This window comes from Stigmatopora nigra, chromosome 15 (genome assembly GCF_051989575.1).
Source record: "Stigmatopora nigra isolate UIUO_SnigA chromosome 15, RoL_Snig_1.1, whole genome shotgun sequence".
NCBI lineage: Eukaryota > Metazoa > Chordata > Actinopteri > Syngnathiformes > Syngnathidae > Stigmatopora > Stigmatopora nigra.
Window position 1 is genome coordinate 3680941 of NC_135522.1, and position 16560 is coordinate 3697500.

General features: G+C 38.1%; 6 protein-coding genes across 14 annotated transcripts in view; all 6 read left to right on the forward strand.

The window, feature by feature from the left end:
- Positions 1-372: 372 nt before the first annotated feature.
- On the forward strand, positions 373-3874 carry dcaf7 (ddb1 and cul4 associated factor 7). Of its 2 annotated transcripts, none has more exons than XM_077733793.1 (7): positions 373-763; positions 1214-1372; positions 1557-1668; positions 1731-1849; positions 2136-2345; positions 2455-2571; positions 2788-3874. In XM_077733793.1, the coding sequence occupies exons 1-7, from the start codon at positions 626-628 to the stop codon at positions 2962-2964; spliced, it is 1032 nt and encodes a 343-aa protein (XP_077589919.1). In that variant the 5' UTR covers positions 373-625; the 3' UTR covers positions 2965-3874. The 2 variants fall into 2 exon arrangements, with proteins under 2 accessions (XP_077589919.1, XP_077589920.1); XM_077733794.1 differs by having other exon boundaries at positions 374-763; positions 2455-2572; positions 2792-3874.
- Positions 3875-4155: 281 nt separating this feature from the next.
- rusf1 (RUS family member 1) lies at positions 4156-6818 on the forward strand. 3 transcript variants are annotated; one of them, XM_077733792.1, is made up of 14 exons: positions 4156-4258; positions 4346-4494; positions 4558-4635; positions 4719-4833; positions 4904-4949; positions 5047-5079; positions 5163-5268; positions 5353-5454; positions 5637-5707; positions 5783-5967; positions 6046-6103; positions 6168-6229; positions 6295-6471; positions 6542-6818. In XM_077733792.1, exons 2-14 carry the CDS (start codon positions 4348-4350, stop codon positions 6625-6627), a joined length of 1266 nt encoding a protein of 421 aa, XP_077589918.1. In that variant the 5' UTR covers positions 4156-4258; positions 4346-4347; the 3' UTR covers positions 6628-6818. The 3 variants fall into 3 exon arrangements, with proteins under 3 accessions (XP_077589918.1, XP_077589917.1, XP_077589916.1); XM_077733791.1 differs by having other exon boundaries at positions 4191-4258; positions 4343-4494; XM_077733790.1 differs by lacking the exon at positions 4156-4258 and having other exon boundaries at positions 4277-4494.
- Positions 6819-6999: 181 nt separating this feature from the next.
- LOC144208687 (uncharacterized) lies at positions 7000-9193 on the forward strand. 3 transcript variants are annotated; one of them, XM_077734658.1, is made up of 11 exons: positions 7000-7083; positions 7254-7393; positions 7459-7660; positions 7774-7803; positions 7881-8078; positions 8165-8215; positions 8295-8327; positions 8403-8636; positions 8695-8798; positions 8874-9039; positions 9102-9167. In XM_077734658.1, exons 2-11 carry the CDS (start codon positions 7329-7331, stop codon positions 9150-9152), a joined length of 1134 nt encoding a protein of 377 aa, XP_077590784.1. In that variant the 5' UTR covers positions 7000-7083; positions 7254-7328; the 3' UTR covers positions 9153-9167. The 3 variants fall into 3 exon arrangements, with proteins under 3 accessions (XP_077590784.1, XP_077590786.1, XP_077590787.1); XM_077734660.1 differs by having other exon boundaries at positions 7009-7083; positions 7323-7393; positions 9102-9192; XM_077734661.1 differs by having other exon boundaries at positions 7015-7393; positions 8403-8480; positions 8559-8636; positions 9102-9193.
- Positions 9194-9501: 308 nt separating this feature from the next.
- On the forward strand, positions 9502-12247 carry LOC144209166 (elongin-B-like). 2 transcript variants are annotated; one of them, XM_077735405.1, is made up of 4 exons: positions 9502-9804; positions 10945-11079; positions 11270-11378; positions 11462-12247. In XM_077735405.1, exons 1-4 carry the CDS (start codon positions 9802-9804, stop codon positions 11572-11574), a joined length of 360 nt encoding a protein of 119 aa, XP_077591531.1. In that variant the 5' UTR covers positions 9502-9801; the 3' UTR covers positions 11575-12247. The 2 variants fall into 2 exon arrangements, with proteins under 2 accessions (XP_077591531.1, XP_077591532.1); XM_077735406.1 differs by having other exon boundaries at positions 9503-9804; positions 11270-11375.
- A 730-nt stretch (positions 12248-12977) lies between these two features.
- Positions 12978-15280, forward strand: LOC144208802 (uncharacterized). The gene is made up of 4 exons (XM_077734826.1): positions 12978-13086; positions 13171-13500; positions 14070-14179; positions 14321-15280. The coding sequence occupies exons 1-4, from the start codon at positions 13017-13019 to the stop codon at positions 14408-14410; spliced, it is 600 nt and encodes a 199-aa protein (XP_077590952.1). The 5' UTR covers positions 12978-13016; the 3' UTR covers positions 14411-15280.
- Positions 15281-15589: 309 nt separating this feature from the next.
- LOC144208330 (septin-9-like) overlaps positions 15590-16560 on the forward strand; it is a 36073-nt gene continuing 35102 nt past the window's right edge. Inside the window, exon 1 of one of the 3 annotated variants that reach the window (XM_077734112.1) lies at positions 15590-15720. In XM_077734112.1, coding sequence (XP_077590238.1) covers positions 15672-15720 — 49 coding nt within the window. In that variant the 5' untranslated portion in view covers positions 15590-15671. Of the gene's footprint in view, positions 15721-15857; positions 16028-16560 lie in introns of those variants that run through there. The other 2 variants (XM_077734107.1, XM_077734108.1) reach the window with 2 other exon arrangements.

Here is a 16560-nt window from a genome sequence, read left to right on the forward strand (position 1 = left end):
ATCTTGTCATCTAGTAGTGTTTTTATTCATTAATTGTCTGAATCGATTATCATAACAAGGAGCACGTGGGGTGCTGGAGCCTAGTCCACCTAACTGTGGCCACCAGGTGGGAGGCAACCAACGCACCATATTAAATTCAGTAATATAGGCGTTGATGCTTTATTATATATAAATAAAAGTAAGACACAAAATGTGTAATCTGTAATGTTTTTTAAAGCTATGACTACATTTCTAGAGCAAATTTTGCTAAAAGTACCTTAAACAGGAACATATATAGGTCAGTAAAAAGAAGGCAATTAGTACATGTTAAATATATTGTTGCTGTGATGAAAACGGAAGTTTCCCAAAATAAATATGTTTTTGTTTGAGGGCATAACCGGAAGTTGACGAGTCGTTCGCTAACTTAACCGTTTTGTCGTTGTAAACGAACGATGGCTGACATTCTTTGTTGACACAAGTGGACGGCAGATTGCATTACAAATCGTTTCGGCGGCGTGAAGGCGACCATTAGTTTCAATCATCTTAGTTATTCTCAACTTGGGTACAAAATTGGCCCCTTTCGCTTTCATAAGGGGACTTAATTCGGGGTTAGCTAACGCGAGCGTGTTAGCTTCGCTCCGCTAGGATGTCGCTGCACGGTAAGAGAAAAGAAATCTACAAATACGAGGCGCCATGGACGGTTTACGCCATGAATTGGAGCGTCCGACCAGACAAACGTTTTCGTTTGGCGTTGGGAAGCTTTGTGGAAGAATACAACAATAAGGTTTGTGCATTAAAAAATGGATTGAGATCGTTTAACAAACCCGAGCTAAAGATAGTAACCCCGAAAAATGCTTATGCTAGTTTTGTGCAGCATAGCACCAACGCGGGATAAAACCATGACATATAGATATCTAATAAGCATTAATTTTCATCTTGATTTCAAACTTACTAACGCAATTCATGCAATGTTCGTGTGATTACAATTTATAGAAACGCCCAAATGTATTGCATATCATGTATAATGATCTTTATGGTGACGTATGAATATGGGGAGTAAGTCAAGATACAAATGCCTATTTTTGATATGAAATTTGATGAAAATCCTTATTTTGTTTTATTAATAATGCTCAGGTAGGGAATAACGAATTGTCTTATCTGATTAAGCAATATTTTAAGCATTTTTATTAGTTTCAATGTGGATATCAACTATATAATGTTCTTTTGGGCTTAGGTCCAATTGGTGGGACTGGAAGAAGAGAGTTCGGAGTTTGTGTGCCGGAACACCTTCGACCACCCATATCCCACCACCAAGATTATGTGGATCCCAGACACTAAGGGTGTCTACCCAGACCTGCTGGCCACCAGTGGAGACTACCTGCGGATCTGGAGGGTATGCCTCATGAATTAAAAAAAACATTTCCAGTCAATACATGTCAATTCCGAGATATAAATTAAATTGGCATTTCATGAGATGTTTGTATCATAATAGAGGCTGAAACACATTTTTTTCAAAGTATATGACAAATAGGGTCATATAAAAGCCCAGGTAGCTTGATTAAATCATATCATTGCAGGTCAGTGACACAGAAACACGCCTGGAATGTTTGCTGAACAACAACAAGAACTCAGATTTCTGTGCACCGCTCACATCCTTTGACTGGAACGAGGTGGACCCCAACCTGCTCGGTAAGAATAAGAAGGAAAATACCAGAAGCTGGCTCTTGTAGTTTAATAATCTTCTTTTGCAGGCACATCCAGCATCGACACCACCTGCACCATTTGGGGTCTGGAGACGGGTCAGGTTCTAGGCCGTGTCAACCTGGTATCGGGACATGTCAAGACGCAGCTCATCGCCCACGACAAAGAAGTAAGCGCCATCTCCATCTAGGCCAGGGGTGGGCAAACTTTTCAGCCTGGGGGCCATATTGACTTTAAAAATTTGAAAGATGGGCGGGGTCAGCACAAGATACGATACATATAAAAAAGTGCATCCGTTAACCGTACATATGAAACATAAACAGAAAAAAAGGACTGAAGTATTAACATACTCATCACTCATCATTAAAGTAAAAAGTATAAAGTACAAAGTCAAGTAATACTCTTGCCACTGTTGAAATAATTAATTAACTATAATGTCATCCTCTTTCCCGTAGGTCTACGACATCGCCTTCAGTCGGGCCGGTGGCGGTCGCGACATGTTCGCGTCGGTGGGCGCCGACGGCTCGGTGCGCATGTTTGACTTGCGGCATTTGGAGCACAGCACCATCATCTATGAAGACCCTCAACATCACCCCTTGCTGCGCCTCTGCTGGAACAAGCAGGACCCCAACTACTTGGCCACCATGGCCATGGACGGCATGGAGGTCAGTCACATACTGCCATTTTGATAAAATATCATCACTTCTTCTATGATAACTTTTTAGCCATCAGTCTGCCTCCAATAAATTATGATTCTGTTTTTGCACGTCATAGGTCGTGATTCTGGACGTCCGTGTACCATGCACACCTGTGGCTCGTCTCAATAACCATCGCGCCTGCGTCAATGGCATTGCCTGGGCGCCGCATTCCTCATGTCATATCTGCACCGCTGGTAAGTCAAATATCTGCATGTTTTTTTAGTTTTTTCTTACCAATGAATACATTTTAGCTAGACTTGTTGTAAAATATAGGGTGTAAGTGTCTTTAAGTGGAAGAATTTGAGAGTAAAATTGTTTGTTTACAGTTAGCAAGTCACACAACTGTGGACTTGCTGTTAAAACAAGACACATTTTCTACCTCTCGTTTCTTTTTTGTCTTCCTCCCGCGGTAGCCGATGACCACCAGGCTCTGATCTGGGACATCCAGCAGATGCCGCGCGCCATCGAGGACCCCATCCTTGCCTACACCGCCGAGGGCGAGATCAACAACGTGCAGTGGGCGTCCACGCAGCCTGATTGGATCGCCATCTGCTACAACAACTGCCTGGAGATTCTGCGTGTCTGATGGGGAAAGAAGGGGTTTTTATTTCTCACTCTTCTTTTGCGGACTCAGAACGAACTGTTTGGAGTGGACGTACTCCGCAATAAGCCTGGCTTTTTTTGTCTTTGACGCCTTTTATCCTCTTCTTCTATTACTTTTTTTTTTGTGTGCTCTTTATTTATTCTGCACTCATAGTACCGAAGCGCTTCAGTTCCACACTGACGAAAACATAAATAATAGCAATTGTATCACAAGATATATGAGCGTTAAGATTATTTTGGTGTTAATTTTCTTTTTTAAGTACATTTTAATGTATTTTATTGAAAAAAAATCATTTTCTATATTCTTTCATTTTTGAGGGATTGGTATGTGACTAATTTGGCTTATGTCCCAAAAATCATTTAAAAAAAAAAGACGTTTTAAATGTGTTTTTCTGCCAAAAAACTGCCTTCAAATTGACATTCATATATCACAAGATATATGACTTGAATATGGTACTTTTTTAAAAGGTGTCCATGATATTTCTCGGTCTCGTAGTGGCTGGAACTGAATATTTTGACGATATTTGTGGATTTACATTATTTTGCTTGTGCTTGTTGAGAGATTCCGCTGTGTTATTTAACCAGTGGTACAAAGGTCTCAACTTTTCACTCCAATGTACAGCAACATTTTCAGACTTTGTTCAATTCTTTGTAAACTATCGCCCTTTTATGTCTCGCTGTGCCAGAAAAATTGACTAGTTCTTTCGTCTCGTTCTGCATATTGAGGTCGTGTCCTTGTAGCATGCCATTTACAAGGCGAGGAAAAAAATTGTACATAAATATAAATATATCCATTTAAAAATGTCCAATAGCAAAGTGATCAAGTTGTAGCCTTTTTTTGCATTAGGTTTCATGGAATTTTCTCTTATAATAAATTGTATTCCTCCACGTGACTCACTTTCTCTTTATTATTGGGGACTTGTATTCAAAATAATTTAATCAGTAGTATTGCTTTTAAGCGTATATTTATAACAATGGGTGTCTTTTGTCACTCGAATAGCCAATCAGGACATCTGAGTCAAACAAAAAGTGTTATAAACAAAAACAAAGGAAAGTACAGTTTGCATAATTTTAAGTATATCATCAAGTAAAATATTTGTAAGTTATTGTTGTGCTCTTTTAATGATTTAAAACGTTTCCAGCAAGTTAAATCGAGTTTTTGCGAGGGATTGCTCCTCATTAACAACTGGACGCATTCATTTTACGTCACTCATCTCTTTTCAATGGGGAACAAAACACGGAAGTGGGCGGGGAAACCTCTGCTTGACGTGTCAATGGTAAAGTATACAGTAGAATTTGTAGTTGCATTACTATGTAATAGAACTACTGTACGTGCATTTTTTACATTTCTGTCATAATAGCAGATATGGAGCCCAACCTGGAGCTTTTAGCCACGGAGAGGTACGGTAGTGGCGATCCGTGGAGGTATCTTGCAAAGGATGGACGCATGGAGAGGAGAAAGGACGGCAGGGAAGCTGAATCGAGGGGGAACACATTGATTACTGTTTTTAAAGTAAGAGCTTCGGACAAGAACTTAAATTAAAATTGTTTTGACGTCTCGTTTGGTGTATTCTAGAGCGTTTTCCTACCACAAGGCTATCCGGAGAGTGTGAGTGGAGACTACTTGCAATATCAATTTTGGGACACTGTGCAGGTACTTTGAGTAATTCTGTCTGCAAAACAATAATACATAACTTATACTAAAATCTTCTGTGGGATCAACATGATTCTTCTCAGGCCTTCTCCAGCTCTCTGTCAGGAACACTGGCCACACAGGCATCACTCAAGGGTGTTGGTGTGGGAAACAAGGAAGCCACAGTTGCTGCTGCCACAGTTACTTGGTTGCTAAGGGGTAAATACAACTGTAATTACAATGTCCATTTTATGTTTATAGCTGTTAAGCTACATATGTTTCTTCTTAGATGGAACCAGCATGTTGGGGAGGATTGTCTTTGCTTGGCTTAAAGGGTAAACTCAGCTATTTGACTTTCAAACTGAGCCACAAATGTTTCCAAAAAGGCTCGCTCCAGAGTTGTTTTGTTATCAATCCTATTTCTCGATTTAGGAACAAGCTAGATTCTGAAGCCAAAAAATGGAGGTACTGTATTTTAAGCACCAAAATCTCTATCCTCATTTATTTTATTATTATTATTTTTAATTAACTAAATGTTGTTTGTGAAGACTTGTTGCCGACATTCTCAATGACGTCGCTATGTTTATGGAAATCCTGGCACCATTTTACCCTTCTTGTTTCACCTGGATCGTATGCACGTCAGGGATATTCAAGGTATATACAATATAAAAAGTTGCTAAAAATGTCATTACTGATATTACATATATATCGTTAATAGTCAAAATATGTCCTCTATAGTCTGTGGTTGGCGTGGCGGGCGGAGCTACCAGAGCCGCCTTGACCGTCCATCAAGCTCGCAGAGACAACATGGCCGACATCTCCGCCAAAGATGGCAGCCAGGTCCTTTTAAGGTTTCAAAATATTCCTCAGTGGTTTCATGGGTACCATTTTCTTTAAAAAAAAATGAGTACAAAAGGTAAAGATGAAACTTTTGTTAAAAACGCAGACCATAACATTGACAGTTTCTATTAAAAAAATATCACAGAATCCTAAATAATAAACCATTGTTGATGTCATTCCAGGAGACTTTAGTCAATCTGGCTGGACTTCTTGTTAGTTTGATCCTTATTCCACTTGTCACTGACAACCCAGCGTAAGTGTGAACCCATCAACTCGTAATCCCAATCCAAATATTTTTGCTTAATGTTTCCATTCTCTTACCTGACAGACTGACCCTCATCCTATTTTTCCTCTTCACGGCCCTCCACCTCTTCGCCAACTTCAAAGCGGTACGTTCGGTAGTCATGGAAACGCTGAACCAAGCTCGGCTTGCCATCCTGCTGCGCCAATTTCTGCGAGATGGGCGTGTCCTTACACCACTGGAAGCCAATCGGAAGGAACCTGTTTTGTTGGGTAAAATATTGATTGATGGCTGTATAGTTTTGTATGAGATGTGTGTGTGCATCAATGTTTACTCCTATTTTTATCCAGAATTTAGAAAAACATTGCCTATCAGACTTGGTGTAAGGCTTCAGGAAGTTGTCCAAAGGTAATACTCCTTCCAATTTTCAGGAATAATAACATTTGACATATATTTATATCATTTTTTACAGCCCAGAGGAGTTACGGTTGGCTATGAGAAAGGATGCACCCTTCTTACTGGGCATTAGAAATGGTAATAATACATTTTCTTTAAAATCGGCCCTATTTTAGTCTGGATTTAATCTTTGTGTCATTTAGGGTGTGTAGGAGTATGTTTGGCAGCTCACGCGGACACACGAGATGAAATTAAAGCAATGTGTCAAGCTATTTGGCTAAGTGATAGGTTGAGCGCTACAGGACAGAAAGCAGGTTTTGAGGAAACGCTACATGAAAGTTACAAGTTAATGGAGGCTAAGTTTGCACAATTTTACAAAGGTGAGCCACATTGTCAACAATATCTGTTTATACAGGTTGTGTTTAATTACTGGTTGGGTGTGATTGACAGGTGTGGAAGCTGCCAGATGGGATTTGACGAGAACAATGTTGGACTGGGATGAGTGGAGGCTTGAGTGGAATCCCAAATTCAGATGAAAACAACTACAAGTCCCATAATGAGTGTCATTCAACTTTACAGAATACTTGATGGTTGTCTTTTGAGTACAAGAATACATGTTTTTATTTTTTGTCAAAGTCATTGTTATAAAAAAATACAAAAATGAATAATTGTTTTTTCTTTGTGCAATGTAGGTGGCAGTGCAGACATTTTAGGTTCTCCACTTATATTTTACAAAACAATAAAGGTGAATAATAAATAAAAAATAAAAAAATTACTAGGTTTTTCTTTGGATACATAGTAGTACTTATGTACTATGGAGATGCTACAAAGATATTGCTTGCAATCATAATTTATCCTATAAGGGGCGTCGTAGATCCAAAACAACCTTAAATACGCCAAAGAAGAAGAAAAACATCCGCCAATGAACGCTTTTTGTCAAGCTAGGACATCCCACTCGAAGCAGAGATATGTATATGATGACTTTTTAAAATGTAATCCAAAATTACAATGTTCTGGCCAATGTTACTATCTTATAATCCAATTTAATTTAAAAAAAACACGACGCAATGTTTAAAATGATGGATATTTTGAATGCATAGACTTCTGTTTCAGACGTTCTAATAGTTTTATTTTGAAAATCAGATATTTTGTCACTTTCCAGGCAGTAAACTTGACAAATGTACTCCAAAACAAATTGAATTTACTACACGTTTCTTGCTGTAAATTGAAGCTCCAAATGGGTCGTTACAAGTGTGCTTATGACTGCGAAAGCTCCGAAGACGCTGACGTGAAGTACTTCAAGTAAGCCCAAAGTATGTCGTTTTAGGTTTGCATTGGAGAGAAATAAGACACTGTTTATTTTGCAGGTTTCCACTGTGCAACGAGCGACGTCTAAAAAAATGGCTGGCCAACATGAAGTGGAAAGACTGGACTCCTTCTCGCTTCTCTGTCTTGTGTAGCAAACACTTTGAGGAGCAACACCTTGACCGAACTGGCAAGTGTGTCCAGCTTCGGGAAGATGCAATACCCACCATATTTCTGCCCCAAGATGAGTCCAGCAAAAGCAAGGTTTGTTACATTATTATTTGAATACATTTTCCCTAAAATAACAAAATGTGTAGGATTCTGTAGTAGTCATATCTATTTTCAAAGAATAAATACTGTGACTTATTTCATTATAGACACCCAGCACTCCAAAAGGAAGAAAAAAGGTGACGTTTAATGTGTCGGAATGACTATCCCTGCTGGGCTGTTATTAAACCTTTTTATTTCATTTTGGGTTTGGCAGTCGATCACCACCACGGATTCTCAGATAGGGTCGCCCACAGCCTCAATGACCACGACGCAAGATGTCCCAGATGAAGAAGACGTTGGGGACGTGAAGCTGGAAGTGCAGTCAAGCAGGTGGATGATCATCATGGACGAAAGCCTTATGAAGATCACGTCCTTGCCACACTTCTTTCACGGAGATTACTGCACTAAACAGGTAACCAGAAATGAGCATTGTTTAGGCAGTATTGCAAGTACTGCAAGTGGCAATAGTTTATACTCATTTGTTTTTTATATCAAAAGGATGTTCAGTGGGCACCTGACACAGATGTGATGATGACTTCAACTAAGGAGGTTTGTGATTGGTCATCGGCAAGGGATGGAGGAAAAATCTTAGCAGGACATTTTATCTGATATTTTGATGTCTCCACAGACGGATGGCGTAAATCCTACAAATGTGATTGAGGTAATCTTTTTTTATTTTTTTTTTATTAGTTTTATTATATCCAAAAATCCTAAAGTGACTGAGGGGGTGTATTAGGTGACTTCGGCATGGCAGTGGCTGGGCCTGGATGTACGCGGGCCTCTACCGACAACGCAAAATGGCCACAAGTACTTGGTGACTCTATGTGACTATTACTCGAAGTGGGTGGAGGCGGCGGCCGTGCCGTCTTTTCAAGCCGTGCACGTCGCCCAGATTGTGGCCGAGGCTCTAGACCACTTCGGTTTACCGCTGAAGATCCTCTCGAGGCTGCCGTGCGATGTCATTGGCCAGGTATGTGATGGAAACATCTTGAAGGTCAACTGAGTAAGGACATCGTGCATCACGTCAGATCAATCAAGAACTTGCCAAGCAGCTGATGACTGATGTGGAAATTGTGGTCCAGCATTCGCAAACAGGTGCTGCCGATCCAAGCACGCAGAACATGATTGACAGGTTTGTAGTAGTAGGGATCAATATTGATACTACACTATACAAGAACATTTTTTGGGAATTTTTTTTTTCGACAAGGATGGTGAGGGAGCTGGCAGATGAGCATGAGACCGACTGGGATGTATTCCTTCCAGCTAAGGTGTTCGCTTTATGCTTTCAAGAACATTCCCAAAGCAAGAAGAGACCATTTGAGCTCCTTTGCTGCCGCGAATCAGAACTAATCCAGTCTCCACCTCCACTACATGTGAGTTTTTATATCTAAACATTTTTAAAAAGGGATTCTAATATGCCACTTTTTCCCCCCAGTTCACAGACACGCAGATCCAAGAGAGTGCTCTCCTGGTCCGATATGTATAATTCATCCATATAATTATTGATGTATGAAATAAAACGAAATACATCTGAAATAAATGGAGTCATAAAGTCCATACAAATACTATACTGTTCTGGCTAGAACAGCCATTGTGTGCCGAGTGAACTGGATAGTTACACACACCTGCTGATCAAAGTTGTAACTGCACGTTTGTCAAACACGATTTGAGAAAAAGCATCACTTAAAAATAACAGTGATATACATTTATAAATATTTTTTCAAAAGCTATTGTTATCGAGCTTTTACGTTTAACTACGTGAGACGTCACCTCACACACTCAACGCTGACGTCACAGAATGAAATCTCCACGAAGGACGCGTATTTTGTGCATGAATGTACAGGGTGCGTTCACGACGAGGCGGACTAAGTATGATATCGCTTTTTTAGTATCTGGGTTTCTCCCAAATTACATATTTTAAGGCACGTATTTGTATTAGGGTTAACTGAAAACTGAAATCTAACGGCTGCTAAGGTTTAAAAGTGCAGAGTTTGTGAGCAAGCCCCGTGGTCATAAGGGCTAACGTGGAAATTCCGACGTTGAAATCTAGGATTTAAACGCCACATCAGCTGTCGCTGTGCAGTTGAGGCGATTTTTACCCTTTTTCCCCATCACTGTGCATTCGACCACAAGACATGGTGAGTGCACTAAACACTGATTGCCTTTATATATCTTGGACAACATGAAAGAAACTATTTTGGTTTGATGCAGAATGGGGTTTAAATAAAATGGTTTTAAAATAACAGCAAAGAAGGAAAGACTGTCGCCAAAAGCCGACGACCATAAGAAGGCTGGCTTTGTTTAGCAACCGGGAACGATAGCTTGTCAACCTTTTATAGTTGATTAAAAAAATAAGCCAATATCACTTTATAAATCATTCCTACGTGGCCATATTACACAATAAAAGCGACGGGTTTCCTGTTGTTTTTAGATGAACATGTAGTCAATACACATACAAACTAGCTGAAGTTGTCAGTTTAAGAACACCTCTCTTTAATTAAACCTTAATTGGTCAGACGTGATGTTTGCGTTGATACGATAAACCTTTTTGAGGTTTCAAGAAACAGTTTGTAAAAAGATTTTAGAGATTACGGCTGCTTTAAAGTTGCCGCTGTCTGTGTGTGTTAACCTTTTGGCTAAGCTAAATGTAGCTCGTCACGATCCCCCATGTAAACATTTTGGGCCACAAGGCATTCCCCAAAGAGGGTTATTTTTCACGACCAACAACCCTTAGTTGGTGATTCAGCTAACGCTTAAAATGTTAAATGACATAACAGCTGTCGTTGCTCAAGTTTTCCCTGCAGTGTGTCCCGACTGCGCAGTGTTAGGCTATATGCTAAGCTAATTAGCATGAACTTCGGTACTGCCTTAAACACACTAAGCTTTCCCTTAAGATTGTTGTTGTGCTTTTACTTTCATTCAAATAATGTATGAGAGCAAGTTAATTGCATGACTGTTTTCTAAGTTATTCTATGGACTCTTTGATTAATATCTTTTTTTTATACAGAGATTCAAATATTGCCAGGTTGAATTAATTAGGTTTATTTTAGTTAAGTGACATGCTTTAAAAGTAAAACTACTCACCAAATGACTTAGGGCTTAGCTATCAAGTTAGTTCATGGTAAAATTACAAGCATTTCAGGTCACTAACAGTGAAAAGATTGGTTATATACCAAATTGCTACTTGTAGAACTGCTTAAAACTTAACAAGGCCACTTGCATTTTTTTTTATGTACTCAAAAATGTGTGTCATGCAATCCCCATATTTTTCTCGACAGGATGTGTTCTTAATGATCCGGCGCAACAAGACAACCATCTTCACCGACGCCAAAGAGTCCACATCTGTATATGAGTTGAAGCGCATCGTGGAAGGCATTCTCAAGCGACCACCTGAGGATCAGAGGCTTTATAAGGTGAACTAAGCAAAAGTGAAGACTTTCCATCTTCAGCCGTTCATGTTTACAAACCGATCAACTGCAAACCACTTAGATAGATGGACAACGTCGGCGGGCCGGATTAAAAAGCCTAGCGGGCCGTATGTGGCCCGCTGGCCGTAGTTTGCCCACCTAACAAAAAGCCGACAATGTTATTTTGCATGTCCAGGATGAGATGGAACTGGACGACACTCAAACGCTCGGAAACTGCGGCTTCACCAACCAGACGGCCCGGCCTCAGTCCCCTGGAATTGTGGGCTTAGCCTTCCGACTCGGTGGTAAAACATACTTTTTTTCCCGCCAGATTGTGTACGTGTGCGCCAAATGATCTTACTTTCCTCCCCACTTGTCTTCTCCTCAGATGATTCATTCGAGCAGTTGAGGATGGAGCCCTTCTCTACTCCACCAGAGCTCCCGGATGTCATGAAGCCACAGGACTCGGGCAGCACAACTAACGAACCAGCCGTTCAGTGAGAAGGGGGATGCGGGAAAATCCACAAGAGCGATTTGGGGGGGGGTTGAATTAGGGGAAAAGCGGATGATGAGATCTCCACCTGGACAGAAGCAAAAAAAGAAAACAAAACAAAAAAAAAAACGGGTTGTTGTTGTCATGTGAGCGAGCGAGCAAGTGCGTTTGTGTGCATGCTAGAAAACGTCACAGCCCAGACTGGTCGCAACACCTGCTCAACTCCAAGCATTGTACCTCCTATTTAATTAATTCTTTACTTTTAGAGCTATCGTTAAGCCGCCTTACGTTATTGTTTGCTTTTTTTGTTTTTGGGGTACCTAAACGGCTTCAATGACGGCACCGAGCAGGAGAGACCTTTTTTATGCTTGTTAGTATTGGTTAAACTATTAGTAGGATTTTTACTCCTTTTCTTTGGCCCAGAAAGTTTAAGAATACATCAATTGTGATCATTATTAACTGCTATAGATCATTTTTATCCCATCAAACAAATGTTTCATACCAAGTCGAGATATTTAGGATGAAAGGTATGTGTGTGTGCTTAATTTTTTTTCCCCTTTTGAGTCCCACTGTTTACCCTTAAATCTTACCAGATCAAAGTTTTTTTTTGGCTTGTATTCTATTTATACATTCATGCAGATTTTTTTTTTCCTCAAATAAAAATTTAAAAGTCCAAAGTGTTATTTATGGCTAACACTTTCTCTTGTTTTTATACATATAGCAAGCCCTCTTTACTCCCTTTCCCCCAAAACAAAACACCCATTGACAATTTGACCCCAAAGATGTTTTTTTTTTGTATTTATACAAAGATAGTATTATTCCATAGCATAAAATAGTTGCAACATTCCCCTACAAAACAAATTATGTACATAATAAAGCCACACTTATGTCATACTACAGTGGTAGCTTGAAATATGAGTTTATTTGACCCACTTAAATCTTACGGAAATAGGCTACTATAACCTAATTAAAAATATATATATAAAATACACTTGTTATTTATCTAAATAGACTACTTCATGGTAATAAATGTCTTAGTTAAAAATGTAGATAAAAACAGTATATATATATATATGTATATATTGTATCACAATTACATTATTTAACTCAGTAGGGTGCAGTAAAATCATCTTATTTTTCCCAGAATATATACCAAATATGTATAGTCATTTCCTGCTTAATTTTGCAATTTTAAAAAAAACTTCCCCTTTCCCCTCATTGATATCACTATAATAAATGTTTTACTATAACATTAAGGTGCAATCACCTATATTTGCCTTTATGTTGTGTTTTGTTGATACCTTTCAACAATAAGAGCACTAATATCATTTTTATAATGAGCAAAAAGCATGTCAAGTTAACATCAGGTGACAAATTTCTCAGTATTTAAATGAGGTGGTAAGACGGGAAGACATACAGATGCATTTCCTGATGTCGCTTTAGACCTCAGATGATGTCTTTAGCATCCTTAGGCTTCATCAGCATCTTGTGTTGGTTCTACACAACTCAGGCTAAAAATGGTAAGTCTCACACAGCAAAAACAACAAAAAAAACCTTAATTTTACAAATGAAAATGAGAAAATATCATTTTGTGTCTGCCACAGTGGAAAATGAGGTTTTATGGAGAATTGTTGGCGAATCGGCATCCATCCACTGTAGACTTGGTCAATCAGATTCAACCATGACTTTGTTTAGAGGCCTCAAGAAGAACTTTTTGATTCTCAATATACATCAGAGTCAAAAGGAAACTATTCATGATGACTTCAGTGGCAGGCTCCGTGTGGAAGGAAAACCCCCCATGGTGACTGTCCACTTATCAAACTTGACAAAAGAAGACACAGGGCCGTATTGGTGCGACTACGAATGGTTCGACAAAATCAGGATGGAACAACGTAAAGCTGCAGGAGAAGGATCAGTGCTCTTGGTCATTAAAGGTGAGCCTTTTTTTTACACTTGACAACATGAATTTTATGCAAAAGAAGTCGCAAAAATATACTGGAACAAAGTGGTGGTCTTTTTATATCAAATATTTTGAAGGGGTGACCTGCAAATCATGATTTTTTTTTATCAATATTCATATTGAGAGTTCTTTTATTAACTACTGACAGTTATTTGTTTGTGGGGAATATTTAAATAGGATAAATACTAAAGATTTATTGTTTTGAGGGAATAGTTAAATAGAATAAACACTAAAAATGTCATGTTTTGAGGGAAAATATTGTATTGTGCAGTACTTTTTTATTGTTTTATAGGTGTTTCAAAACTGTTTTTATTTAGCTTTTCTGAATATGTCGATAGATTTGAATTAATGATAAAAATGATTCTTTACTTTTTATTATGTAGTGGTGTGGTTTCAAGTTAGCAATTAAGGCAATGGATATTTATAGTCACTTGTTGCTAGGCAGAGTTCATGGAATTTATGAAATCACCCACAAGTCAATAAAAAGAACATGATTTGATTCTGAGCAGAATTCCTTCTTTTCTTTTCAAATTCTTACATCAGATTTAGCGAAAGATAAATGTGACAAAAGCCTTCTCCTGGTGACCATCGTGATTTCGGTTGCTGTGCTAATTGGAGTCTCCATTGCCTTTATTCTGTGGATCATACCCAAGGTGCGTATGTCTTATTATTTATTTATCCGGAACTAGCAATTAGTGTTTTGAACATAGGTTATTGTCAATTAAGGCTGTACTATTCACTATTGTGAGATACTCATTATATATGTAATAATGACCCTTTATGTACAATTTCAGATCCGAAAGAAGAACGAGAATTACAAGATGAATAATAGCGTGCACAATGAGCTTTATGAAGATATGCGTGGAAGACGGAGACCTTGTTGACATGACTATTGAGGATTTCATTTGGCTAAATAATATATGCTAGTAACATAGCTTTTATTTCAAATATATTGTAGATTAGGTTTAGTTTTTAACATATACACACGCTGTCTGAAATAAACTTTAGAGATAATATAATATAAGACTGTGCACATCTGCTTTCAGCTGCAAAATATTCTTCTCAGCACTAAAAAAAAAAAAACACAGGTTAGCATTTGACTCAACGTGTAAATGTCACGAACAAATATTTGCAGCGTACATGGAAAAACAAGTGTGTTTGGTTCTGGTGCATTTGTGACCACAAAGTGTGAATTTCCTGAACGTGTCTATGACAAAAAAAAGAAGCTTTGAAGCTTGTGGGCAAAGTGTCAAAACAACATGTAACTAGTCATCTTTAAGCAGAAAAGCGACATGGAAGCCAAAGGCCCTAAAAACATCATTACCGCAATGGTTTTTTTTTGTATGTGCTGAGGTGGGCGCTTCGATGCATGCAGCAACTTGCTACAGGAAATGACAAATGATAATGTTTATGTCAATTTCAGGGAAAGATACTTTATGTGAGGGATAATTATCAGTCGAAATATAAAAGGGGAGACAATTGGAAGTTGTTTTTATGCCAGATACAGTCTTAAGTGAGTTGGAGTTTGATTTATTTAATAAAATAACAACTCATATCAATGAATATATACAATTAAAGGGTGCTGGAGCTTATCCCAGTCAATTATGGGCACCAGATTGAGAAATTATATGGTATTCATAGTATAATAGTAATTATTTAGATCACTCTTGCAGGTGCAGAAACTGTAGAATAAATTTAAAAAAGATGTTGTACTATCATCATATATTATACAATAAAGTTACAAGATAATGTAATAGTCAAGTGCTGAGCTTTACTATTAAAAGGGTATGTTTAAATAAGTTTAAATAACTAATGACCATTTGACAAACAACGGTTGTTGTGTTCTGTAAGGCTGTTCCAACCATAACCACAAGAGGGCAGTGAAATTCACACGGAGCTCCCACAGAGAAGAAGACTAACGCAAATTAACTGCAGCTTGCATTGCCTTACATTGTTTGACCTTATGGCATTAATACTTACATTTGTTTTGAAACCTTAAGGAAAACAATAGAATAATCTAAAATAAGCTCCAAATTGAGAACATTTAACATCATGCAATCCATTAAAGCATGTTTGCTATTCAAGTAATTTAGTAGGCATCCCCTTTATGCCAGGGGTCACCAACTGGGGTCCTTGGGGTCACCGATGCAGTCCATGGACAACAGACATCATTGTGTACCTTATCTGCCTTTAGGTAAGCCTACAAATGTTGAATAGTACAGTTTTTGAGCCAAACCACTCCCGCAAATGCCGTATGGGCGTGCATCATGACTCAGGAGTGCAGGTGTGATTGTCTGTATAGTGTCGTTTTCTTTTTTTTTCTCCCCCTGCTGTCTCTCCAAAGAGGTCCACAGTCCACTGGAATAAGTCCTCAAACTTAACATAGTGCAAGTGAAGAAAAAAAAGACATTTTTAAGAAAAAATATTCCAATAAACTCTTTTTAAAGTCATTAACCAAAGGACAAAAACAACTGCTGCCATGAAAAAATCATCATACACAGGTAAGTGTGTTGTGGATATGTTTAAAATGTGTGTGAGATGTTAGATTGAGAGTATGATAATATTTTTGATTCAAAATTTAGATTTTGGGGAGAAAGTTTAAAGTATGGGTGTGGTTACAACACTTAACTTGAATGTGTGGGCTTCAATTGAATGACATCATAATAAATCATTAGGTACACTGATATGCAAATGATAAAAATATGCTACAGAAAGTTATGATTATAAATGTTATTTGATTGTTTTCCTTGTTTTTTCGTTCTTAAAACTTTATTGTAAACATCAGGTTTACAGATGGCTTGATTATTATGCACTAAATATGTTATTATTTATAATCATGGTAATTAGAGCCACTAAATGCTGTTTTATTGGAAATGAGGTTTTTTTTTTTAATAACACACCGCAAAAATTAGCTATTTATTTTTGTTCATTGCTCATTTTATATTTCCCCCAATCCTATATATTTCAAAATTTTGACAACCATTGTATAAGAAATAGAGTACAATTTCGATTATTCAGTTTTAAAACCTTTTAA